The sequence below is a fragment of the Ascochyta rabiei genome, chromosome 18, assembly GCF_004011695.2.
Source record: "Ascochyta rabiei chromosome 18, complete sequence".
NCBI lineage: Eukaryota > Fungi > Ascomycota > Dothideomycetes > Pleosporales > Didymellaceae > Ascochyta > Ascochyta rabiei.
In genome coordinates, this window is record NC_082422.1 from 1,236,736 (window position 1) to 1,258,831 (window position 22,096).

The 22,096-nt window shown below is 55.9% G+C and overlaps 11 protein-coding genes across 12 annotated transcripts, besides 14 other annotated features; 4 read left to right on the forward strand and 7 right to left on the reverse strand.

Annotated features, from left to right (window-relative positions):
* Window positions 1-298: 298 nt before the first annotated feature.
* On the forward strand, window positions 299-1,791 carry EKO05_0010210 (uncharacterized protein; the record flags this gene model as incomplete). The annotated part of the gene is made up of 3 exons (XM_038942826.1): window positions 299-461; window positions 511-1,444; window positions 1,494-1,791. The coding sequence occupies 3 exons, from the start codon at window positions 299-301 to the stop codon at window positions 1,789-1,791; spliced, it is 1,395 nt and encodes a 464-aa protein (XP_038794757.1).
* A 158-nt stretch (window positions 1,792-1,949) lies between these two features.
* On the reverse strand, window positions 1,950-2,576 carry EKO05_0010211 (uncharacterized protein; the record flags this gene model as incomplete). The annotated part of the gene is made up of 1 exon (XM_038947040.1): window positions 1,950-2,576. The coding sequence occupies one exon, from the start codon at window positions 2,574-2,576 to the stop codon at window positions 1,950-1,952; it is 627 nt and encodes a 208-aa protein (XP_038794758.1).
* A 552-nt stretch (window positions 2,577-3,128) lies between these two features.
* EKO05_0010212 (uncharacterized protein) lies at window positions 3,129-3,951 on the forward strand (the record flags this gene model as incomplete). The annotated part of the gene is made up of 3 exons (XM_038942808.1): window positions 3,129-3,455; window positions 3,580-3,747; window positions 3,817-3,951. 3 exons carry the CDS (start codon window positions 3,129-3,131, stop codon window positions 3,949-3,951), a joined length of 630 nt encoding a protein of 209 aa, XP_038794759.1.
* A 2,277-nt stretch (window positions 3,952-6,228) lies between these two features.
* EKO05_0010213 (uncharacterized protein) lies at window positions 6,229-7,010 on the forward strand (the record flags this gene model as incomplete). Its single annotated transcript, XM_038942776.1, has 3 exons — window positions 6,229-6,437; window positions 6,492-6,762; window positions 6,852-7,010. The coding sequence occupies 3 exons, from the start codon at window positions 6,229-6,231 to the stop codon at window positions 7,008-7,010; spliced, it is 639 nt and encodes a 212-aa protein (XP_038794760.1).
* A 407-nt stretch (window positions 7,011-7,417) lies between these two features.
* On the reverse strand, window positions 7,418-8,200 carry EKO05_0010214 (uncharacterized protein; the record flags this gene model as incomplete). Of its 2 annotated transcripts, XM_059637708.1 has the most annotated exons (2): window positions 7,418-7,804; window positions 8,006-8,200. In XM_059637708.1, 2 exons carry the CDS (start codon window positions 8,198-8,200, stop codon window positions 7,418-7,420), a joined length of 582 nt encoding a protein of 193 aa, XP_059493691.1. The 2 variants fall into 2 exon arrangements, with proteins under 2 accessions (XP_059493691.1, XP_038794761.1); XM_038947041.1 differs by having other exon boundaries at window positions 7,418-8,200.
* A 900-nt stretch (window positions 8,201-9,100) lies between these two features.
* On the reverse strand, window positions 9,101-9,799 carry EKO05_0010215 (uncharacterized protein; the record flags this gene model as incomplete). The annotated part of the gene is made up of 1 exon (XM_038947042.1): window positions 9,101-9,799. The coding sequence occupies one exon, from the start codon at window positions 9,797-9,799 to the stop codon at window positions 9,101-9,103; it is 699 nt and encodes a 232-aa protein (XP_038794762.1).
* Window positions 9,346-9,432: a tandem repeat.
* Window positions 9,800-9,854: 55 nt separating the features above from the next.
* Window positions 9,855-9,889: a tandem repeat.
* Window positions 9,890-10,160: 271 nt separating this feature from the next.
* Window positions 10,161-10,592, forward strand: EKO05_0010216 (uncharacterized protein; the record flags this gene model as incomplete). The annotated part of the gene is made up of 1 exon (XM_059637709.1): window positions 10,161-10,592. The coding sequence occupies one exon, from the start codon at window positions 10,161-10,163 to the stop codon at window positions 10,590-10,592; it is 432 nt and encodes a 143-aa protein (XP_059493692.1).
* Window positions 10,593-10,797: 205 nt separating this feature from the next.
* Window positions 10,798-10,862: a tandem repeat.
* A 127-nt stretch (window positions 10,863-10,989) lies between these two features.
* Window positions 10,990-11,000: a tandem repeat.
* Window positions 11,001-11,047: a tandem repeat.
* Window positions 11,048-11,077: a tandem repeat.
* A 110-nt stretch (window positions 11,078-11,187) lies between these two features.
* Window positions 11,188-14,827, reverse strand: EKO05_0010217 (Insulysin; the record flags this gene model as incomplete). Its single annotated transcript, XM_038942822.2, has 2 exons — window positions 11,188-11,726; window positions 11,776-14,827. The coding sequence occupies 2 exons, from the start codon at window positions 14,825-14,827 to the stop codon at window positions 11,188-11,190; spliced, it is 3,591 nt and encodes a 1,196-aa protein (XP_038794763.2).
* Window positions 11,302-11,329: a tandem repeat.
* Window positions 14,096-14,132: a tandem repeat.
* Window positions 14,700-14,733: a tandem repeat.
* Window positions 14,828-14,859: 32 nt separating the features above from the next.
* Window positions 14,860-14,893: a tandem repeat.
* A 134-nt stretch (window positions 14,894-15,027) lies between these two features.
* Window positions 15,028-15,049: a tandem repeat.
* Window positions 15,050-15,097: 48 nt separating this feature from the next.
* Window positions 15,098-15,345: a tandem repeat.
* A 219-nt stretch (window positions 15,346-15,564) lies between these two features.
* Window positions 15,565-15,637: a tandem repeat.
* A 525-nt stretch (window positions 15,638-16,162) lies between these two features.
* Window positions 16,163-17,051, reverse strand: EKO05_0010218 (uncharacterized protein; the record flags this gene model as incomplete). Its single annotated transcript, XM_059637710.1, has 3 exons — window positions 16,163-16,513; window positions 16,568-16,942; window positions 17,001-17,051. 3 exons carry the CDS (start codon window positions 17,049-17,051, stop codon window positions 16,163-16,165), a joined length of 777 nt encoding a protein of 258 aa, XP_059493693.1.
* Window positions 16,620-16,657: a tandem repeat.
* Window positions 17,052-17,591: 540 nt separating the features above from the next.
* Window positions 17,592-19,094, reverse strand: EKO05_0010219 (uncharacterized protein; the record flags this gene model as incomplete). Its single annotated transcript, XM_038947043.1, has 1 exon — window positions 17,592-19,094. One exon carries the CDS (start codon window positions 19,092-19,094, stop codon window positions 17,592-17,594), a length of 1,503 nt encoding a protein of 500 aa, XP_038794765.1.
* A 468-nt stretch (window positions 19,095-19,562) lies between these two features.
* Window positions 19,563-21,983, reverse strand: EKO05_0010220 (Dynamin GTPase; the record flags this gene model as incomplete). Its single annotated transcript, XM_038942881.1, has 6 exons — window positions 19,563-19,816; window positions 19,867-20,767; window positions 20,818-21,559; window positions 21,633-21,727; window positions 21,828-21,897; window positions 21,964-21,983. The coding sequence occupies 6 exons, from the start codon at window positions 21,981-21,983 to the stop codon at window positions 19,563-19,565; spliced, it is 2,082 nt and encodes a 693-aa protein (XP_038794766.1).
* Between the last annotated feature and the right edge of the window lie 113 nt (window positions 21,984-22,096).

Genomic DNA, 22,096 nt, shown 5'->3' on the forward strand with positions numbered 1-22,096 from the left:
AGCAAGCGCTCTGGTCAACGGAGCGCTCTGCAAGGAGCATGTGTACTTGGCAGACTGCAAATGTTGTTTCCACAAGCTTGGTAGTCGCTTGGTATACCTTTTGGAGGTCGATTGTGCCATCCATGCACCAATAACGACATCCGGCTAGCCTATTCAGGTAATTTACTCATGACTTGTCGATCACACGTTATCAAGCCTCACAATGCACGGATTTTGTCTAGAAACATGAGGTATTGGGGTTTTTATAAAAGGGAAGTGCGTGCAGCAGCACTCATGATGAAGCCTGCCCTCACCCAAGATGGCTAACAAGGTTGTCGAACCGGAAGTTGAACAATCGCAGGGCGAGCAAGTCACGAAAACTGTTTCACGCTTTACGCGTTGGTATCGAAGTCCACTCTTCAATGTTATCATCGTGGGACTTATTTCGTTTACCCAGCCTGGAATCTGGAACGCACTGAACAGTAAGACTCCGAGCAAGTTATAGCAAGGATAACGTCTGACAGAAAGTAGATGTTGGAGCTGGCGGCCAACAGGAACCTTACCTCGTCAACGGTGCCAATTCCCTGACTTTCGGTATCATGGTCTTTGGCTGCTCGATCTTCGCCATTCTTGCGAATAAGTTTGGTTTGAAGAACGTCTTGATTCTGGGAACCCTAGGGTACGCGCCTTACTCCGCCTCGCTATACGTCAACAATCGTTACGGTACTGAGTGGTTTGTCTTGTTTGGCGGCGCTACCTGCGGACTCGCAGCGTCAGCTCTCTGGGCCTCTGAGGGTGCGATCGCACTGGGCTACGCAGACATTAAAGATCGTGGAAAGTTCACGGGCATTTGGCTCGGACTGCGAGAGCTCGGCCAGCTGATTGGCTCATCGATTCAGCTGTCTCTGAACTACAAAAGCGGACAAAGAGGCAAGGTCGGGTACACAACATACATCGTCCTTATTGCACTGCAATGTCTGGGGCTTCCACTCGCCCTTCTTGTCTCACCACCACAGAAGGTCATCCACCGTGACGGCCGCAAGGTACCGGATCCGACGAAGAACAAGGTTGTCATGAAGGAAGTGTCGAAATGGTGGGCGTTGCTCACAGATCGACGCTTCTACCTTCTCATTCCCGTCATGATCGGCTTCAACTGGAACAACACCTATCAGGGTATCTACCTCACCAGGTACTTCTCAGTCCGCGCCCGAACTCTCGGCTCATTGACTTCAGGCGTCGCTGCCACCATAGCGAACCTCTTGTGGGGCTGGCTTTACGACACGACGTACTTCAGCCGCCCAGCCCTAGCAAAGATAACCTGGACCTTCTTCTCAGTGCTGATGCTGGCGCTGTTTGGATGGCAAGTTGCTAATGAGAAGCTGTACTCCGAAGCAGTCCCGAAGGTCACTTTGGATTGGGATCTTCCCGGATTCGGTCGCGGCTTCGCAGTGAACGTGCTGTTCCGGTAAGCTTTGCTCACGAGTACTAACGCGCCTCTGCTAACCAATTCACAGCTTCATGAACGAGTCGCATTACATGTTTGTGTACTGGATCCTCGGAGCTTTCTTCGACGACATCGAGACGCTGACTCTAGCTGTGGGTCTGCTCCGGTCTTTTGAGTCTGTTGGATCTTGTCTGGCATTTGGCATTGGGGCGGCCAAGATCAAGCCCATGATCAACCTGATCATTGCCTTTGTCATGTTCTCAGTTACCATACCGTCGACTTTCGCGGCAACGTTCATCGTGCCAGAGCGACCAGTCGATGAGCGTAAGGCTGTGTCGGATGATGAGTCTGTAGAGGCTATTAAATGAGTGTGGTGGATGAAGTGGGAACGTTATCGACCACCACAGCGGATTTGTCATAGAGTAGCTTCGCGGCCTCAACTAGAATCTCCGTCAACACCTCACTTTTACTTGCTCCTCCTTAATTGTATGTGATTGCAGAATCGTTCCACCTACCAGACGAATCCTCACAGTCTTACATCCTCCCAATCCTGACTCTGGGAGAACCCCAAATGAAAGCGCCCCGTCTTAGCAAAGCTCAAGGTTGCGACCTCCGTCTCAAAATCAACCACCTTGCCACCAACCTCACCCGAATCAGCCAAGAAATGCGCATGTATCCTGGGCCCACTAATCCCCTTCATCCAAGCCGGCACCACGAAGCCGAAAACGATGCCCTTCTTGTGGTGCTGCTCCCCGCCATCGGTGAACTCAACGGACTTGAACATGCCCACGACCTTGAACGGCGCTAGCGTGTTCACGGCTCTGGCGTGAGCTAGTTTCGGGCTCGAGAGCAGGTCGTCTAGACTCTCCATGTCGAGAGACGGTACCTCCATGCGGAACGTGGGGCGGAAGATGGTGACCATTGCGAAGGGGAGGCGGGCGTCCATGGGCGCTGGTGCGGCCTTGTTGTCGCTCGATAAGGCGTACGCTTCGCCGTTGTTCAGGATCATGAGCTTGCCGTCTTCGTAGCTTCCAATGCCGTCGGTGCCGTGGGACGTGAGGTCGGCTGTGCGTGGTTGGCCCTGGTTGAAGCCGGCTGCTGTGGCGGCGGTTGTGCCGAACTGGAAGATGTCGTTGGGTATTGAGGTGACCATGGTGAGGTGGGTGGGTGGGTTTGGTTATCGAGCTATCTGATATTAGGGTGTTCAAGTGTGATATATCGAAGGATTCGGCTGTCGAGGAGAGCCGGTCATTCACATCCGGCGGATCTCCGGATCGTCGATGTTGAGTTCTGATGGGCCTCCAACTCAGCACGTTCAATCTTCTGCGTGGACGTTTCAAGTGCAATGAATATATCTTCGTAATCAAGTGGGTTCACGACGAAGTCCAGTTCCGCTTGCGTAGGCGTATTCGAAGGTGGACAAAATGAATCACTTCTTATGTAATGTCGCTGCGGAGTACAGTGACACAGGATAAAAGAGTTCTCGAATTTGATCGAGATCACCGTTTTAGTGTAATCCTTGATGGATTGAGTATACCATGTAATTGTCCACAATCAACGGTGGAAGGTGCAGCGCAGCCTGAGCCAATGAACGTCGCGCTTACATAACACGTTCTTGGCGCATCGCGAAGCTCGAACAACCTCATCATATCACGACGCCTACCCCAGCACTTCCAGCAGGTCGCCCTCCGCCTCACTACACGCAATGCTCTCCCGAACCCTCCGCGCGCGCAGCGCCCTGCGCCTCGCCAAGCCATCCTTCCGGGCCACCTACTCGTCGCAGAACAAAGCCGAAGTGCCCGCCAACGACCCCGTCGCGCGCAAAGAAGTGCCGACCATTTCCAAGACCAATGCGACCGCCACGTCCTCGGAGGGCTCTTTCGACAAGGTCCTGCAGGAGAGCGTCGAGCAGGGCGAGAAGCTGAGGAAGCAGCAAGCCCCCAACCGTCAAGGAATCTGGAGCAGGAGCCAGCAGCCTAGGGAGGTTGCCATGAGCGGCCCGAGGTTCGAGCAGAGCATCATCGAGGACCAGGTACGTCATGAATGAGGAACCGGGCGCAGAGAGTGCAATGGAAGCCATATGCGGGGCGCGGACAGCAAAGGAGGGATTATGGCTCAAGGGAGTGACGGGACTCTCGCTAACAAGTATTGCACAGCCTCGCCCGTACGCTGCTATCGACCTCATCCACCAGCAGCCCGTTCGCTGGACGCACGAGCGCATCGTTTCCTGCGACGGTGGAGGCGGACCCCTCGGCCACCCCAGGATCTTCATCAACACCGACAAGCCCCAGATCTGCTGGTGCACATACTGCGGTCTTCCATTTGTACGTTGCTTCCGTGTCTGCTCTGAATTGCAGGGTGAAATTTTATGACATGAATCTGACGCGTACCAGGCTCACGAGCACCACCGCGCACACCTCGAATCCCTCCCTGCGGACCAGCTATCGTACCCCCTTGGACCTAAGGGAAACGCAGCTGAAGTCAACGAGGCACAAAAGGTCACAGATGAGCCGCTCGCCCAACGATAAACTATTTCGCGGGAACAGGGTGGTCGTGTGATTGTATATATGTATCGAGAGAAGAACAATGCACTGTTTGTGACTTTTCCAAACATCTTACAAATTCTCTCGTAGTTGTCGTCCTCAATTCGCAACACACATCAGCGGGAAGTCCACCGCGCCTAAAAGTAAAGGTCTTGCGCTTTCATTACGCCCACGAGCTTGAATCAGAGGTTTATCACACAGACAGTTTATTCAATCGCACGATGCTACCACCCAGTTGTTCCACATCCGCCAAAGCAAGCGTTTTCTAGTCCCGTCTTGGAGCATCGGAGTGCAACAGGGACAGTGATCAAGCAGTGATTCCACTTCTTCCACCATCAACAACACGCCGAACTTCCATTGCGTATTGCTCGTGCACTTCCTCCAGGGTAAGAGTGAAGTCTGACGCCAGGCTCAGCCGGCCACCCTGAGCCTATCCCATGATCCCGAACACGCCGCACTATCCATCTCGAGGATCTGCACACCGTCTGTCCTGGAGATCGCAGAAAAGATCGAGATGATTTCGGCGAAGCCCAATCTCTTTTCTTCTCGCAGCCGGCCTCATTTGCGTTTCCAGGATATCGAGTAACGGATCCCAGGTCGGTGTACCGTAACATTGCACTTGGACACCGCACAGACGCCAACACAGCCTTTTGACCGGCCAAGCGCATCCCCGTCAGGAAAAGCAGTAGAATGTTTTTGAACGCACATCGACCATCTCAGTGCGAATTACTGATAGGTCAGGTTAGTCCTGTAGCACGAAACATGCACAGCCATGCACCGATTTAGTATCTACTCATCTCGAGTACAAAGTCAAGAAACCAGCAGATATCTTGGAACCTCTTACCTCTTACCTCTCAGTCCGTGAGGGTTGGTGTATTAATTCGAAGGTAACACTGATGCAGTCAGCAAGGCAAGAAGCGTGTGGTTAAGCTTCTAGTGTAATGGCAGTTTAGACGGAAAGGGAGAGGAATCGCTGTTATCTTGCATAGTGGTGAGTTGCACACACTTGCCCCAGCGGTAGGTCAATGCAGCATAGTGAACAGGCTTGGTCGGCAAACATAACCGTAGCTTGTCGGTGGCACTCGGATCGACTCGAATGAGACGTTTAGGCAATGCATGATGTGCTCTCACATAAGCTGTGCAATGCTCGTGAGTATTCACACAATCGCCAATCCAGCCTTTCAACCTCCGAATAGATTGCGGGGTTCGCGGATCCAGACAGACTTCGCTGACTGATAAAGGATAGGAGTTGGGAGGATTTGAAGGTTCTGCGTTCATCTCAGTGCAAGGTTTATCAGACGACGGCCAACACACCTTCCGAGTACAAGTGGACATTATAAAGGATGCGGCCCTGGCTGAAAGCAAGTTGTATAAAGTCTTCAAACTTGAAGTAATGATTTTGGAAGTAGGACCTTTCCATAGGTATAGCTCCTGTTAGTTCAACATAGACCTTTCGCATGATGTCGCATTGGGCAAAACTCTTGGTCAGGAAGTTACTCGTTACATAAGTAGTGCTAGGGGGCACATGACCTTCTGGGTATGATGGATATAGATTGGGAACACAGCGCTTGCAGCAAATCTCGACAAAGCGCCGCTCACGTCGTGACAGCCGCCGCAACTTCGAATGATTGCGGTGGATCCATTCCGGGCCCAGTGTTTTCCTGCATTTCAGCACCGTGGATCTACAGCGTTGTCAACTCTGTGTACAACGCAACCTATTCTGATGTCACAAACAATGAAGCCAGGTCCCGAAATAGTCCTTGGCGGAAGATACGACGCGTTGCTGAACGCTCGGTCTGCTGCTGCAGAGGTCTGGTCTCAGTCTCAGAACGAATTCCAAGACAACAGTGGTGAAGGGACTGTTGTATTTGTGATGTGGTGAAGCTGAAGCATGCAAAATGGCTTTCATAAGCTGGACTGTGTTTGATCAAACGGATTGTGTTCAATGGAATCGACTGAGTCTGAGCGAAAGGAGTGAGTGTGATGAAGGTCAGACGAAGTGACGAGGTGACGAGGCTGGGCTGCAGTTGCCTTTGAGACAACCTGCCGGCTGCACATCGCCGTATTCAAGGAAATGACCCAAGCAAAGTGTCAAGGTGGTGGTTTTGAGAGACTGAAGTATCACTGTATCAGAGCACAGTTACTAGAGTAGAATACCAAACCCTAGCGCTCGTCTCCACCTTCCCATCTCCCATTCGCGCCCCACCAACCCACCATGACATCAGCCTCATCCCGCGCACCGCGACAGGCTCCAAATCCCTAATGTCGCAGCAACACAGCTCAATCTCCCCACTAACCACCTTCTTCATCGCGGCTTTCTTCCTCCTCTCTCTATTCCCAGGAACTTTTGTCTCCATCCTCTGGGCGCCCTACAATTCCCTCGCCGCGTATTACTTCCCCGCCGCCGCGCCCCGCAGCACCGTTCTCTGCTCGTCGCCAAACATCTGCACCACCGCACCAACCATGTCTTGGTAAAGCCTACGGCTGTCATTTTCCCCTCTCGCCACCAACTCACCCCCCTCCAGGTTCCAAAAACAATTCACCCTCCCCTCGCGCAGCCGAGGCTCCTACCTCGTGACCGACACGATCCTGAAGGAGCTGCCAGAGATCAAAAACTACAAGACGGGGCTGCTGAACCTCTTCATCCAACACACGTCGTGCGCGCTGAGCCTGAACGAGAACTACGACGAGGATGTGCGCGCGGATATGAGCACGGCGCTGGACAGGATTGTGCCCGAGGATAAGAAGGGACAGGGGCTGTATCGCCATGATGCTGAAGGGAGTGATGATATGCCTGTGAGTTTGCTCGGTTCTGCTTGGTGAGGATGGAGAGGGCTGAGTTGGAGAGAGAATGGTTTTGAGATGGGATGCTAATACATGGATAGGCACACGTCAAGTCTGCGCTTGTGGGTGCGAGCGTTACGATTCCCATCACAAACGGCAGGCTGAACACAGGTACATGGCAGGGCATCTGGTACTTGGAGTTCAGGGACATGAAGCACTCGAGGAAGATTGTTGCGACCATCCAGGGCGAGACGAAATAAAGGGATGGAAAACGAACGCTGGATGATACAGAATAGTCGAAGATGTGAGCTGGTATAGGACAAGGTCAGATGCGGTAAGAGCAGATTTGAAGACCCATGCCATGAGCGGATGTACAGAAATGTAAGAAATTCATTTAGTATAATAGCAGTCATCCACGCTGTCTTTTCTCCGAAGACCGGCCATGGACCTCCACCTGCCTTCATGAAGACCCCTATCTGGATCATATCGAGTACCAAAGAGCATTAGATGTCCAGAGTAGTGGACACACTCCAGAGTGCCGTGAAGGAGACCTAGGCCTAATCCGGTCGCCCATGAGAATAGCGTTGTGGCATCGAAACTCAGATGTTGACATGGCAGCAGATCGTATTTCGAGATCCAAGACGTACTCCACCACCCAACGCGCGTGTCATCCACGGTGGAACACCAGAAAGCCCAGTTCAGCATCCATCAACCACTGCCCGGGATAGCATTCGTTCTCGATCTGGTAGAAGGTCCTCAGATGCCACTCGCCGTTGCGCTCGCGGCACCAGAATGGGTCGTCATCGCGTGCATCGGCCGGCTTGATCTTCCTCGCGCTGTACGCTCCACGCTCGGTCGCGATCCTGCGGTTCTCCATCTGGATGTCCTCGCGCGTCGTAGTGTGCGCGCATGCGGTCCTCATGGGAGCTGGGGGTGCGGTAGCGACTGGAACATGGCTGTTGGCGACGTGGTACATTGTAGTCGTGGTAGTTGGACCAGGTGGGTAGACGTAGGAAGTTTGGCCGTAAGTCGGTGCCGTGTTGTAGTAGGACCTCTGATACGGAGAATAGAAGTTAGCAAGTGGGTACATGGAGCCATAGAGTCCGTAGTTGTAGTAGCTTCCGTAGCCTCCAAGACTTCCCCCATAACTCGAGTAGTTGGAATAGCTGGGATAGCTGGAGTAGCTGGGGTAGTGACTCGAGCCGTAATAGCTGGCGCCAGAGTACGGGTAGGGGTAGGTTGAAGTGTTGTATACCGGGTAAGCACCTCCATACGCAGCGCCAGTGTAGCCAACGGCCCCGCCGCCATAGCCATAGCCGCCCATGGCGCCACCAGCGACGCCGGAGGGGTAGGCGCCGTTTGCTTGCTGTCCTGCGTAGGTGAGGACGCCGCGCTGACCGTAACGAGGTGTGTAGATGTAGTTGTGGCGGGGCTTTGGATAACCCTCCATGTTGACAGAGACGCTTGACAGATATAGAGGCGACTATTGTGTCTGAGGTGGTGGTTGAGTAGGAAGGGAGGAGATGCCACGCCGATGAAGGCGAGGTGAAGGCAAGTAAGACACAACTCCAGGCAGACAAGAAAGTAGCCTCGATGGGATCGATTCAATCTGTCTCCAGCGTTCGAGGTCTCACTCAAACCGTGCACGTGGAGTGGCGGTGTGACGAAGGCAGGTGCGAGAGAAGACCATACGGAAATAAGAGGAAGGAGCACAAACTCACCAGGTTGTAAGCACTCGGCATCAGAGCGCGGCCCCCGGACATGCAGTTACCGGCGCCATGTGTGTAGCCTCGAGGGACCATAGCTGTAGAAGCCATAGCTCGCGGGTAGCCAATGTTCGCAGGATAGCGCGCAGGGTACGCCATGCCGCCGCCTATATAGTGAGCTCTTGGAGGACGAGTGTAGTACCTTGGGGGATAATAAGACGCTCCATACCGACGGCGCCAGGAGCTTCGATGGCGAGGCACAATCACCTCCTCTCGGTAGCGCACGCCGTTCTGGACGCGGGTCCTCGTGGTGTATCTGGTTCTGTCGTCGAAGCACATTTCGTTTGGCAGTATTCGTGGTGGATTGAGAAGTCAAGAGAGCGACCAGAAAGAGAAGTGGCAAACAAGCAGTAGTTTGACCACCACAAGATGAGCCTTCACCGCACGTGGGTTGGAGCATAGCTGCTGATCCTCTCAGTGCTTAGCATGAGCTGGCCTTATTGAGTGTGACCAGTCCATGGTAGCTTTAGGCAGAACAGAGTGTGGGCTCTTCACAATCTATCATTGCTCTTCCAAACGCAATCCATCCGGTCAAGATCTGGAGCACTTCCATCTCTCGACATCAATGCAGCTCGTCCAGCCACCTATCTTCCATTCTCACTGCCCTTGACAATATTTTTGAGCGGCACAACACCACCCTCAGTAGCCCCCGCCCCCGCCGCCTGCTTAACATCCGGCTTCTTCCCCTTCCCAAACACCGTCTTCACCCTCCTGACAACCGGCAAAACAGCCCACCTCGCAAACCCGGGCGTCCCCCAAACACTAAACATGATCCTCAATGGCAGTAACGCCTTGGTAATCGTATACGCGGTCGCGAACTCAACCAGCACCCTCGCCCCGCCCTCACCTAGGCTCCACGCGCGATCCCGCCGCCGCCGCTCCCCGACCTCGGCCTCGGCCTCCACCACGTCCTCGCTGCGGATCCAGCCTTTGCGCTTGAAGTACGCCCCGAACCGCTCCACGCCGGCAAGCACCCATGCGCCTTCTGCGAACCATGAGGGCAGCCAGTGCGTGTAGTGGAACGTCGCAGCGAGGCCGAGGAGTGGGATGATGGCGGTGAGTTCGTGCAGAATCAGGAAGGAAGTGATGTGTGAGAGCGGTGCAGTGGCGAGGGCAGATGTGTATCTGTGCAGGAACTTGGGAAGGCGGCGGTTGAAGCGGTCGATGCGCGAGGCGGAGGTTGGCGACGGTGTGGGATGGGTTGCAAAGCGGCGGTAGGATTGAGGCGTGCGGAGGAGCCGAGCTTGGCGTTGGAAGAGGGAGAGGAGGGGGCGTGGTGCCATGTTGGTGGTAATGTATGTTGCAGCTTTTCGAGAGGTGGAAGCTGTGTAGAGTATAGTTGACGTATGACGTTGAACGTTGAGCTTTGTGCGCCTCGGCTTCAACGCGTCGACGCGCCGACCGCACTACATCCCTGTTCGTCCTCACGCCTTGAACATCGACCATATAACTCAGGCGTCCTACGCTGGTCTCAATATGACGGTCTTCAAGATTGTGTTTTCTGATTCAGGTATACCAACGGCAATCGTCACAGAGATACATACCGTATTACTTGACACTGTCCAACTCATCTTCAAAACCCAAGAGACGAAATCACAGGATCAACCACTCCCAGTACCTCTCTGCATATGAAAGAAGTCATGGATGCACTCCCCAATATGGCGCCTACGCATTCATACCACACACCACCACCTCCTCCTCACCCAGCACCCCTCCCTTCAGCATAACCCAAACATCAACAGTCACCTACTGCGGCCCTCTTCTAAACCCAGACACCCTCCCCCCATCCCTACACCCCTGGCTGACACGAACAACGACCACTCCTTCCGCGTTCCTCGCCCGCCTAGCCCCACTACCATCCTTCGTACACGAGTTCGTCTCAAAAGCAGGCGTAGGGCATTACTGGCTATCGCTGCGTGCCACGACGCCGACGAGCGAGTTCGAGACGCCGCGGCGGCATGTAAACGAAGATTTCTTCGCGTTAGGCTCTCAGCGCGTAGTGTCTTACTACCTAACAATTCATCCATCTACCTGTTTACCATAACTTATAGCCTTGTAAAAAAAGAACAGGTATAAGACTATAGAGAGAAGCAGTACATAGCGTTCTATAGTAAGAAGAGAAAGAGTGTGTATTACTACTCTACTACACTCTATAAGAGTAATCTCTATAAACGCCTTAAGCAGCTGCACTAGCTTAACCCTAGCGCTGACCTGCACACCTGCCTTCTAGTACACATCCTAGAGAGTAGAAGTTACTAATATAAGGTCCTTAGCTTGTAGGGTAGTAGTGTTAGTAATAGTAATAGTATTATATTAGTATAGGTATTACTATTACTATTACTATTACCTCTTGTCTACTAAACACATACGCACGTCCTTGCCTCTATCCTATAACCTACACCTCAGCGTCCTATCTACACACTGCACCATCTACAGCATAAGGCCTTACTAACGCAAGGTCTTTAGCTTAGAGGGTAGTAGTGTTAGTAATAGTAATAGTAATAGTAATAGTAATAGTAATAGTAATAGTATTGTATTGGTTTTGGTATAGGTATTGGTATCGCCATCACCTCTCGTCTACTAAACACACACGCACGACCTTGCCTCCGTCCTACAGCCCACACCTCAGCGTCCCATCCACGCACTGCACCATCTGCAGCACAAGGCCCTGCTAGAGCCTCTCAGCAATCTCGACAAACGCCTCGAGCGGCTGCACCGGCTTGACCCCAGCGCTGACCTGCATGCCTGCCTTCCACGCGTGCACGTCCCGGATGAGGACAGGCTGGGCGGCGCCGGCGGCGGCGGCCGCGTCGTCTTTGAGCTGTGGTTCAGCGGGGAGCCCGGCGTCTGCGAGGCCGAGGGCTGCTTTTGCCGAGTCGAGGATCGTGGCCGAGACGGCGTTGTCGAGGGATAGGGTGGCGAGGTAGGCGGCGAGGGCGTCGGGGATGGCGTCTGTGGATGAGACGGCGTGGATGCGGGATTTGGCGGCATCGGCGTCGGCATCGATCTTGTGCTTGCTGAGCAGGACGGCCAGGGCGGCGGTGGCGGCTTGCTTTTTCTCGTCGAGCGAGGGCTCTTTGGGCTTGGACTGCGCTTGCAGGTGCACCGAGAGCTTGGCGCGGTGCGGCGACGAGGTGGAGATGTAGTGTGTGTAGAAGTCGGTGAGGTCTTGCTTGGTGAGCTTTCCAATGTGCTCGGCGTCGGTGTCGGCTGGTGCGGGTTAGCAGACGTGGGAGACGACGTACAAATGAGGGCCTACCTTGCAGGAAATCATACGAGTCGCTGTAGATGTGATTCCAGAACCTGTTGTCTTCCTGACCCAGATTCTTCAGCTTCGCCAGACGCTTGTTGATGATGGCTCGCTTGTGGCCCTCAAAGTCCGCCTCGCTCATCTCCTGCAACGTCTTCTCGAACGAGTTGAGGAAGTTCTCGATCCGCCCTTCGAGGTACCTGCAGTCCTTCTCGCTCTGTATCAGAATGCGGTAGCCCGCCCACGTGTCGTGGAAGGCTGCGCTCGAGAAGACGACGTAGCCGAGCTGCTCGATGGTTCGTAGCTGGTTGAAGCAGGGCTCGTCCGTCATCTGTCCAACGAGGAGCAGCTTGGCGCGCACATCGTCGTCGTACCTGTTGCCTGCGTACAAGCTGTACTCGATGCAGTGGTTGACGTTCGCAGGGTCTCTCAGCTGCTTCTCGTAGATGAAGTTGCTTCCAGGGGGCAGAATGATGTTCCGTCGGATGGGAAGCTGGCTGGCTGGGAGCTGCTTGGGCTTGATGATCTCCACGACCTGATCTGTGATCTTGAGCGCCTCCTCCTTGTAGAGGTTGCCGTGAGCCAAGACTTCAATCTGACACTGCGCAAGAATCTGGGGGTAGAACTCCCGCACATCCTCGGCCGTCACGTTCTCCAGCTCCTTGGTCAGATCTTCGTTCATGAAGCTCCTGTCGCTCTTGAAGGTGCGCGAGTAGGTGCCGACTTGTCCGTACGGCTGCCCGATGTCCCAGTTGCGCAGCGAGCGCGACATCCGGTCGTGGATGACGGCGAAGCGGTCTTGGCGCACCTCGAGGTCGCGTACCTGAAGAAGGACCTTCTCGAGCAGGACGTGCAGCTTGTCGTTGTATCCGCTGACGGTGATGGACAGGCCGCTGATGTGGTTGCTGAAGTCGTACACCAAGCCCGAGATGTCGGCGTCGTACGAGTACTCGACGAGCGCATCGTTGACGAGCTCGCGGAAGAGCGTGCAGATGAGCACGACTCGCGCGCTGACGTATGTGATTGGCGTCTTGAAGTAGATGTGAACGTTCGCCTTGGGCACCCAGAACTGGTCGTCCTTCTTCCACCAGATACGCACGTTGTCGTCGTGTCTGATCAGCTTGGGCTCTTTCGCAGGCGCCGCGACCTCTCTCTTCTCGACATCCAGCCTGCTCGGGATGAACTCGTTGCGGTGGGGCAAGTGCAGCTCCTTCGGCCAGCTCTTGCTCTCGAACGCTGCCCTGAGCTCGTTGAGGAAATCCTCGGGGATCTTCTCCACCTTGTGCTCGGTCCCGTACCACTTCTCCTTGCGGTCCCAGCCGGCGGGAAAGTCTTGGCTGACGATGGTCATCCTGAAGTTGTCTGGGCGCAAGAAGGACATTGCCTCGCTGATGAGGTTGGAGTCGAACTTGCTGATGACTGCCGGGCCGCTCAGCAGCTTCGTGCGGTCGTACGGCTTCTGCATGACACCGGCCAAGCCACTCGCTGTCCGGCTGGGCGGGCTCTTCTGCTTGAAGCGGAACTCGACCTCGCTGATGCGCTTCTGCTCGTCGACGACCCATTCCTGGGGCGGCTGCTCGCGGATCATGGCGATGTAGTGGAAGATGATCTTGGTGATTTCCTTGTAGTTCTTCAGTCCCTCGTCCGTCAGCTTCACGTTGACGCTGAACAGGCCCGAGCCGGGGCACAGCGTGGACCCTCCGGCGCCCAGCCCGTTCGCCCAGCCCTTGTCCTTGATGTACGCGAGGATGCTGCCAGGGCCTTCGTGGCCGAGCAGATGGCTGAGGTAGCGCGAGGGGTGCGACTCGTAGAGCTCGTCCTCGTCACGGTACAGGAACTGCAGCTCCAGCGATCTCGACTCCAGGACGGGCTTGGCGAAGACTTGGGTGAGCAGCTCCTTGTCGGTGTAGACTGGCATGTCCCAGCGGGCCTTGGGCAGGTCCTTGTTGGGCACCTGGGCGAAGATGTCCTCGACCCACTGTTCCAGCGTGTCCAGGCTCTCGCGGCCGAGCACGACCAGCTTCATCCTATTGGCGGAGTAGTGGGTGGAGTGGAAGTGGATGAACTCGTCGCGGATCTTGACGCCACGGGCCACGGGGTCGTCGTGCAGCGTCTTCCAGCTGCCGGTGGAGAAGTGGCAGTAGGGGTGCTCCGGGTTGGCGAGGGCCTTGTTCAGCTGGTGGAGGCGCCATGTGTCGTTCTGCAGGTTCTTCTTGTTCTCCGAGTCGACGGCCTTGATCTCGCGGTCGACGGTGTCGTCGAGGAACAGCGGGGCGATGAAGAACTGGCCAAAGCGATCCAGGCCGCCCCACAGCGGCGAGGCGTGCTTGGCGTCGACGTCGGCGTCGGCGTCGGCGTCGGCGTCGCTGGTGGCGGCCGGGTAGGAGAGCTCGAAGTAGTAGTTGGTCGAGGTGGCGGCGGTGAAGGCGTTGGAGTAGCCGCCGTGGGTGGTCAGGTACTTGTTGTACGCATTCTCCTCGGGGTACTTTTCGGTGCCCATGAAGAGCAGGTGCTCGACGGCGTGGGCGATGCCGGGCATGTCCTTGGCATCGCTGAAGCTCCCCACGTTGACGTCGAGGGCGGCGCTCGCCTTGTCGCTCCCGGCCTCGTGGATGAGCAGGACCTCGAGCTTGTTGGGCAGTGTGATGATGCGGTAGGCGCGGTCGTCGAGCTGCGGCCGCTCGAGGTTCTCGATGCGCTCCCGCGCGGCTTCCCTCGCTAGCGGCTCTGCCATTGTGGCGGCGTGAGCAGTCCTGGCGGCGTGTGCAGTCCTGGCGGCGTGTGCAGTCCTGGCGGCGGTGGTGGTCGAGTGCGTGCAGAGTCGGCGCGCAGTGTGCGGAGACGTCGATGCAGGCCACGAGGTCGCAGGCTTGGGGCGATGGTGCGGGCGAGGTGGGGGACTAGTGGCGGGCAGCAGGACAGCCGGCCACGCAGACGACGACGAGGACGACGAGGACGCCGAGGACGTGAATCGCGCAATCTCACGGGCGGCGGACGAGCGTGCAAGGAGCGGGCGGGCGGGGGCGGGCGGCACGAGGCACAGGCTCCCCAGATGCTTCATCCACGCACGAGAGCCAGTGGGGCCTGACGTGTGTGTGTGTGTGCGTGTGCGTGTGCGTGTGCGTGTCCAGCAAACGCGATGGGCGGGACCACAAAGAACAAAGAGCGGTGAATGCTGATTGCGTGGAATGCGAGCCAAGGTCGAGCTCCGCGATGCTGCACGCTGCGACCATCGATATGCGACCCGCCGCCTCGGGTCCGGCGAGCGGCGAGCGGCGAGCGACCATGGCTTGCTATACCTCTCTAGTCCATCCAGGGACATTACAGGGCTGACATTCAGACATTGACATTAGACATTGACATTAGACATTAGACATTGACATTAGACATTGACATTAGACATTAAACATCAGACATTAGACATTAACATTAGACATTGACATTAGACATTAAACATCAGACATTAGACATTAACATTAGACCTTAACATTAGACATTAGACATTGACATTAAACATTAAACATTAAACATCAGACATTAAACATCAGACATCAAACATCAGACATTAGACATTGACATAAGATATCAAACATCAAACATCAAACCAACCACCACCAGCACAGTACACAACGCGCAGTCCAACAGTAAAAGCGCAAACCAACAGCAAAGCAACAACACGTCAAACACATCGATGCTGGATGGCTGGGTGAGAGGGGAAAAGTGGATCGAGGCGGTGCTCTGTTGATCGCAGAGGGAGGCAGCAGTGGACGACAGGGGGGGCTGGTTGTAGGGAGTGGATGGGTTTCTGGGTTTTTGGGTTTCTGGGTTTTTGGGTTTCTGGGTTTTTGGGTTTCTGGGTTTCTGGGTTTCTTGGAGTTGAGCTACGGTTTTAGCTGGGCATCTAGCAAGCAAGCAAGCAGCATCGTCTCCAACTGCCCTGCGCAGGCTCTGCCGAACCCGCGTCAGAGCGACTTGCTGCTCGCTTGAGACGCTCTGTGGCAGGCGTCTAACACTCGCAGTTGCACTGGCAGTGGGCAGGTGGTGTCGGCATTCCCAACGCTACGCGCTGTTCGTGCTACCTCAACCAGCCAGCAGTCGGCTGAACAACTGCGAATAGAGTCGCTGACCAGAGGGGTGGAGAAGAGTAGACATGGACTCGACCTCTCTTCCCTTGTCTATGCAAGCCTGGACAGCGTTCGGTGGGCAACGATTGGCTCCATGCCTCGCGCAACACAGTGCGCACTGCGTCTCGATCGCGAGAGCCGTCGTTGGGCGCGGACAGAGCATGGCCAAACACCTCGAGCGCCCTCTGTTCGGTGAGCTGCAATCGGACGGTAGCGATGCTTGACCCTGTTTTCCTGCGTTTTCGCGTGCGCGACATGGCAAGACTTGCCGTTTACCTTGGCCCGCCTCGCCCTCGGCCGCGCCCAGGGTTCGGGCAGTCTGCCTTTGCGTGGCCCTTCTGCCCACACTTGAAGCACTCCATGCTGCTCATATCACGTCCGCCTGGCTTGCGGCCTCCGCTTAGCGACGTCAGGCGATCGAGGTGGGCGTCCTCGTCCACGGGTCTGGGCGCGCCTCTCGGCGATGCGTCGCCCAGGCTCTTTCGCGATTCACGTTTCTTGGTGGACATGTCTCGCTTCGTCTCGCGTATGAGCTCGGCGGTCGGGTCGTCCGAGTCGTAGTCGTCTTCGGAAGACGGTTCCGTCTCGCCTTCCGAGCCTTCAGCGTTCTCGAACACGGGCTTCTGTTGCTCGTCAGCGCACAGCCCTGCAACGCGCAGCGCCCACCGACAACCCACCTCGGCTTTCTTCACACCACCTCCGTACTGCTTCCGTATTGGCTGCGCCGGCTCATCGTCGTCGTCGTCGTCCTCGCCATCTTCCGCGTCCAGCTCTGCGAATCCAGCCTGCCTGACATGGAGACCCTCGCCCCGCTTTCCCTCTAGCGGGTCCTTGTAACTCAGCACCCACTTCGTTTCGCCCGTGTATTGCGCCGCCTTGTCCACTGCCTCTTGCTGCCTCTTCGCTTCCTCCGCCAGCGCCGACTGGAGAATCTGCTGGTCTGCAGCAGCGGAGCCACCGTGGGAGAGTCGCACTTTCTTCGACGCAGGCCCGTTGGCCGTGGTGGGAGACGAGGCTGAGGCTACGTTCTTCGCGGCCGAGCGCTGCATGAACTGTTTTCGTTTTCGTTTTCAGCAATCGCGTGGCAGCGCACTCGGCTGCCAAGCTTACCTTCATCGTCATGAGCCGGTTTGACATGGACTTGGGTGTGTTGCCGGACATGATGTGGGAGTCGACACTTCTGCGTCGGCCTCCGGATGGAATAGAGGTCAGGCGCGGAGAGCGTCACGAGGGCGTTCAGGGTGAGATGCGCGTGTTGCCGTTTTGCAACGCTCGTTCGTCGAGATGCAGATGCGGGAAGACCAAGGGAACTTTTGGGCGCACAGACATGACGCTACCGGTCGGCTATTCTTGCCCTACAAGTCGCGACACACTCTCTTCAGTGTTCACCAAGCGGAGGAAGGGCAGGTATAGCCTAGAGTGGGTATCTGTATGCCATCCATGTGCCATGTGTTCGGGGCTTGGTTTTCAATCTGATCGGTGAGGTGACCGATGTTGTTCTGGCTGCGCTGATCGATACACACTTCTCTTCAAACCTTGTTGGACATGTATCCAGAACAAGAATCCGCTTCAGTGCAGTGTCTGCCCATTACCTCGAGCCGACAAGAGCCGACAGAAGCCAACCAATACAAACCTCTGCTATCCAAAGCAGAAGCCTCTGCAAGACTAAATACTCCACCACCCAGGCCAAACAACAGCTCTCTACGCCAGATCAACCTCCCTCCCCCTTCGTCTCAGGATGACCTGGATGCAATCCACCTTGGCCATCCCATCCTGCCCTTTCATCCGCTCCTCCTCGTCCTTGGCTGCCCACACATCCTCCACGTCCCGCATAACCCTGTTCCAGCTCGGGAACAGCTTCGATGCATACATGTCCTGGAACCTGTCGCGCACAAACTGCCGCTGCGCGCCGTCAATGACCTCGCAGCCCGCTGTGAACAACGGCCAGACGTGCGATGAGGTGAGCGGGGAGCTGGCGTCGACTCGGGATAGGTACGCCAGGCAGTGTTGGATGTGCTCGACGCTGATGGGGTTCGGGGCCCCGACGCCGAGCCACGTCCGGTAGAGGTAGATGAACGCTGCGTGGCGGTATGCCTCGGCTGTGCAGCGTATGTCGGAGCTGCCGTGTGGGCGGTTCCGCTGCGCGTCCAAGCGCATGGCTAGCAGCTTCTGCTGGACATGTCGGCCAGTGGCGTCTTCGTCTTCGGTGAGTGGGTCGTCTCCGCCAGCTTCTCGCCTGACTTTGATTGCGTGTTGCAGCTGGCTCGTTCCCGCAACTATCAGGAGGACTTCGGCAATGCTCTGCATCTCTTCGACGCCCTCCACTGCCTTGAAGTCTGCTTCGTGGTCGAATAGCGGCCGATGTCCTCGTGAGATGGATGAAAGGATATCATGGTAGGCGAACAGACTCAGGAGAAAGCGTGCACTTGACGAGTCGAGCCTCTCATCCACTCCACGTCTCGTGATCATGGCTTTGGCTCCCATCAAATGGTTGACCACACTCGCCTCGTCGTCTTCGCCAAAGAGACGCGCCGAAACTTGCATCATCAGTACTGTGGCAAGCGCGGGCTCAGAGTGCGCCTGGCGAGGGTCCTGAATAAGCTTTTGTAGCAGGTGTATGGCATCTTGCTGATGTCGATAAGCCTGGACGCGCAAAGATGGTTCGGATGTCTGCAGCGCGAGGTGGTTGGCTGCCATGGATAGAACCGTGGATCGAAGAGCCGCCGAATCGTGCGCCATCGATGTCAGATGTAGCTGAAACGGTGTCGGCTGGCCATGTCTCGGGGCGATGGAAATTAAAGAAGAGAGGTGTTCGACCCAGTAGTTCAGCAATCTCCTGTCGCTTGCAGACGAATCCGGACCAAGGCCTGTGATATGGACTGACGTGCGTGGAACGTTCAGGATAGATGCAGGCGATTGAAGCGTAGTAGGCGGACTTGCGAACGAGGACGACCCCGATGAATCACTGACCATACTCGCCGGGGTCGACACAGACTCCACCACCTGTTTCTTCCTATGATTCCGAGCTTTCCTGACCACCGTACCGATAGGCGCATCTTGCCACCTGAGTTTGATGCCATAGCCTTTGCAGGTAATCTTCAGTCTGGTGCATCTCTGACAGCAAGGCTTCTGCTCGTCGCACTTGTACCCAGCTTCCCTGCAGGTCCAGCATCCAGTACGCGTCCGTTTATGTGTCGTCGCCATGACGATCGCTGAGTGTCATGCAAGACCCCATTCTTTTCCAGACTCCTTCACGCTCCCGATTGAGCCATCTAACGTCCGCAGTCTGGTGTTGACTGTCAGGCCAATCTGCTCCACATGACGACAAGTCAAGCCAAGAAAGAGCGGCGTGTTTCCAAGTGCTAGGCTGATCGAATGCGAAGGGATTTCGTCGGTGGTTGGTGCAGGAAGCAACGGAAAGTGAGTTCGCGCTGCTGGCCAAACCGAGGCAGACCCAAAACGGCCCCACTTTTACAAGCCTCTAGACAGCGTCTTGTCACATAGGCAGTCGCCCGCCGAGAACAAAAAGCATGTTCATGTCGCTTCATTCTTCATTGCTGTGGATATAACCGCGCTCAATTGACATCACGACAGGAATCTAGCACCTGAACACCCTACTGAGAATGCCAGCCCGGAGAAAGTAGCAGAAATCTAACCATCCAGTCTCTCCAGCTACTGCACTTGGTTGACAATCTCCTGTGCCTTTGTCAGACTCTCCACCATCTGCTGGCAGTCCTTCCGCCTCCTGACGGTGTACTCCGACTCCTTCAGCAGCTCGTCGAGCTCGTCAGTCTTGTACATGTTGGTGAGAAGCTCGCCCTGCATGTTCTCCCTCGACCACGAAACAAGGTTAAGCATGATGGCCTTGGGGACCATGTCGATCATTGTGCGGCGGACGATGTTGAAGTAGGATGTAATGAGGAGCTCTACACAGCCGTTAGCAGTGGCTCGAGAATTGAGAGTTGACCACACTTACTGATGACTTCCACCTCCTGCGCCTCCTTCTCCGAAAGAGTACCAGAGGCCTTCAGTGTTGCTGGCGGTGGCTCCATAGCCGCCATCTTCTTCTTGTTCTTACTAGCGAAGAACGAGCCAAAGAAACCGCCGCCCTCCTCGCTTCCAAGGGTAGGTGACATCGATCGAGGGGGGACCTGGGGTGCGATGGGCTTGCCCGTTTTAGGGTCCACCTGCTGCGGCTTGGCAGAGTTGTGTCGCTCGTGCACAATGGCCATAGCACGCGAACCGTTGATGAAGTCGGGGTGGCCAGTGTTGATGTAGATGGACTCCATACCGACGAGGTCACGGACGAGCTTGTTGGTGGGGTCCATGGCCTTCTTGAAGAATTGAACAACAACCGCATACAACTTCTCCTTGAGCGCGGGGTACCGCCTGAAAGTCGGCTTGTTCAGGAGCTGGCCAAGGATGCGGATCAACTCGTCGTAGACCAGGCTCACACACTTCAAGCTGGGGTCCTCCAGTCGCTTGATCTGCTGCTTGACAATGAGCTCGAATGCTGTTGTTCCAACGAACAGCGCAGGAGAGGAACCGGAAGAGTTGTAGAGCACAGTCCTGATATCAACGTCCTTGACCTGGTCGAAGGGATCTACAGCCTTGACGCCGTTCGCGTACAGTTCGTGGTAGACAAAGGAAATACGCGCACCACCCGAGAGCTCTGTCGCGGACAGCTCCTGGTTGTTGCCGTCGAGAACGCCCCTGTACTCGTTGGTGAACTCTGTGATCATGTTGAGAACGATGTTCGAACTGTTGCCGAGCATGGAGTTTCCGAGTTGGCCAAGCTCGAGCTGGTACTTTTGCAGAGATGATGCAATACGCGCTTTGATGTCGGGGAGTGTCTGCTTGATGTGCATCATGAGGATCTAACACTGTTAGCAGGTGCACCAGAGAGTGCGACAAGCTGAATGCCTACCAGGTTGAGCTTGCGAGCAAGATACGGTGTGCCGCAGTAGGAAGCCTTGTTGCGGTAGGCCTTGTGGTTCTCGAAAAACTGCTTCTCGTGCTCCAGAGCGTGGGAGATGGCCTTCTTGTTCTCGATATCCCTTTGCCCACGGTTCACGACCGGGACGTAGCCCAAGCGCAGAGGAATGATGCGGCCGGCGAGAATGTCGACCACGTCTGTTCCCTCGTCCATCAGATCGACCTTTGTCAACACACCAATTGTTCGCTGACCCTCGGGGTCGACCTCTCGCGCCAGCTTCAGACCGTCCGAGTTGGCCAAATCGGTGTTTGCGGCAGTGACGGCGAGGATGATGGCGTTGGGCTTGCTGATCTGCTTCAGGACCATTTCTTGGATCTGTCGCTCAATGTCCCTCGGCTGGTCTCCGACCGGCACTCGTGTCAAACCGGGCAGATCGACAAGCGTGAGCGTCAGGACGTTGGGCGAGTATATCCTCAGGTTGATGGGTGCTGGTGAAATGCCGGCATTGCGTCCCGTCTTTGCCTCTGTCTCGCGGATGATCTCCTCTCTGATCTTGTTGAAGTCGTGGAACTTCTGGCCGGGAATGTGCAGGAACTCTCCCCACTCGTCGACGTTGGACTCGGCATCGCTGGTCTTGACCTCCTCGGCCTTTACTCCGTTCGATTGCGCGGCGCGGTTGATGAGCTGCAGGATGAGCGGTCTTCGGGTGACGATGCCGGAGCCTCGAGGCAGGCTGTGGTGACAAGCCGTCAGCACGGGGGCCCAATCTGGCTGCAACAGGGCGCGCAGGACCCCGAGACACTTACAAATCGCGACCGACAATGTTCTCGAGCACCGAGCTCTTTCCGCTGGACTGCGACCCAACGACGGCGATCTGGGGCAGGTCTATGGGGTTTTGCACCTGAGGTAGGCATCAGCATATGGCGGCTTGCATGTGGGCGCGCCGCAAGCAGGACGGGGCAGCGCAGGCGCAGGTGCGGTGCAGGCCGGCGGGAACCTACTCCAACTGTGGTGAAGACGTCTTGCAGCTTGTTCACGAGGGTGATCAAGCTGGGGTCGTTGACGTTGATGCTGTCACCCTGTTAGCTTCAGACCCCAGGCCGCGTCCCCAGATGCCCCTCAAGAGACAGCACGTACGCATTAGGGTTTGCCGCCATGGTGGGCAGAGGTGGGCGGCGGTTGGGAATGCGCAGTCGATATGCGCACGCAGGAGGATACGTAGGGGAGCAGCACTCGTTCGTTCGGGCGCCGATGCGGGAGTGTTTGGGTC